Here is a 1263-nt window from a genome sequence, read left to right as displayed (position 1 = left end):
AAAGACCGTGTCAACTGACCGCACAAAACTTATATTGCCAATCACAACTTTTCTCATTTATTAAAAAAATATAATTCGTGCAAAATGCCATTTACCCCTTAATGGAATAACTTAAGGAAAATGGATTTATTAAGAAAAAAAAATCTCAACTTAATGATACACATATAATAACACCTAAATACACCTGTGATGCTTAATGATTACACTGCAAACTGGAAATACCGAATGCTTTTCTGTAGATACGAATGAGACAAAATGAATGAGCTCAAGGTATGAGTGGGCTTAAGGTCTACATGCACTAAAGGTATGAATGTAATAAGGGTATGAATGAACTTCAGGTATAAATTAAACAAATGCATGAGTGAACTTAAGGGATCAATGAACTTAACAAGAGCAACAACAATAATATTTATATCAGAACCTACAAATTTAAACAAAAATCGTTGTATGTATGCATGTTAACACGTATAAATGTAATGAAACACACACATACACGGCCCATTGTGCTAGTAGTGTAATCTGAAACGAAATATACAGTATGACATGAGGAAGCATATTGTTGTTTAAGAAAAGGATTACAAGTACTTGCGCCAAATTTGAATTATTTATTTCATTTACTATAGTCACGTCGGACAAAATTGCATATTGTTTCCTTTAATTTTGTATTCCAGATAAAAGTTATCTCTGGAAGCAAAAGGAAGACCACAGAGCAAGAATTTGGTGACAAGGAAGTTACACATAAACAAGTAGTCCCCAGGCTCTCGCAAAGACGATCAATGCACAGAATGACAGTAACAACAAAAACAGCACCACTTTACAAGACTTCGGTCTGCGTGTACAAAGCCTCCGGTGTTCGCCTCAAAGGGAAGGACCAATTCCTGACGTTGGCTAAGGAATGGAACTTATTGTGGCCCAGAAGGTCGATCACATCACCGCACGATTTCTCGACGCCAAGAAGCAGCTCCTCGTCGATTTCCTGCCGCCACTGCTCTGCCTCCTTCTGCGAGTCTCGCCGGGTCTGGTAAGGTCCTCTGCTGGCCTTGGAGGGGGTTGTGTGGTCCTGGATGTAGCCCGACCACGAGGGAGGGAGGGCGGCCTCGCTGTCCTCGGAGATGAACCGCCAGAGGTCTGTCGCAACCCCTGTCGGCATATAGGGCTCCGTAATTTTCGGATTTATGTGGCACTGGAGAACAACAACAACGTGTTATCATTATGGTCTAATATAGACACAGACCCCTTTAATAATCTGATGAGATTTGATTG

At 40.5% G+C, this 1263-nt stretch overlaps 1 protein-coding gene across 3 annotated transcripts in view; it reads right to left on the bottom strand.

Moving 5' to 3' along the window:
* Positions 1-148: 148 nt before the first annotated feature.
* LOC119588103 (carbohydrate sulfotransferase 3-like) overlaps positions 149-1263 on the bottom strand; it is a 12507-nt gene continuing 11392 nt past the window's right edge. For all 3 annotated transcript variants that reach the window (XM_037936811.1, XM_037936813.1, XM_037936812.1), the window contains one exon: positions 149-1140. In XM_037936811.1, the coding sequence (XP_037792739.1) occupies positions 815-1140 (326 nt within the window). In that variant the 3' untranslated portion in view covers positions 149-814. The remainder of the gene's footprint in view (positions 1141-1263) is intronic.

Source organism: Penaeus monodon, chromosome 23 (genome assembly GCF_015228065.2).
Source record: "Penaeus monodon isolate SGIC_2016 chromosome 23, NSTDA_Pmon_1, whole genome shotgun sequence".
Classification (NCBI taxonomy): Eukaryota; Metazoa; Arthropoda; class Malacostraca; order Decapoda; family Penaeidae; genus Penaeus; species Penaeus monodon.
The sequence above is the reverse complement of the archived record's forward strand: the minus strand, read 5'-3'. Positions and strand labels throughout refer to the sequence as shown.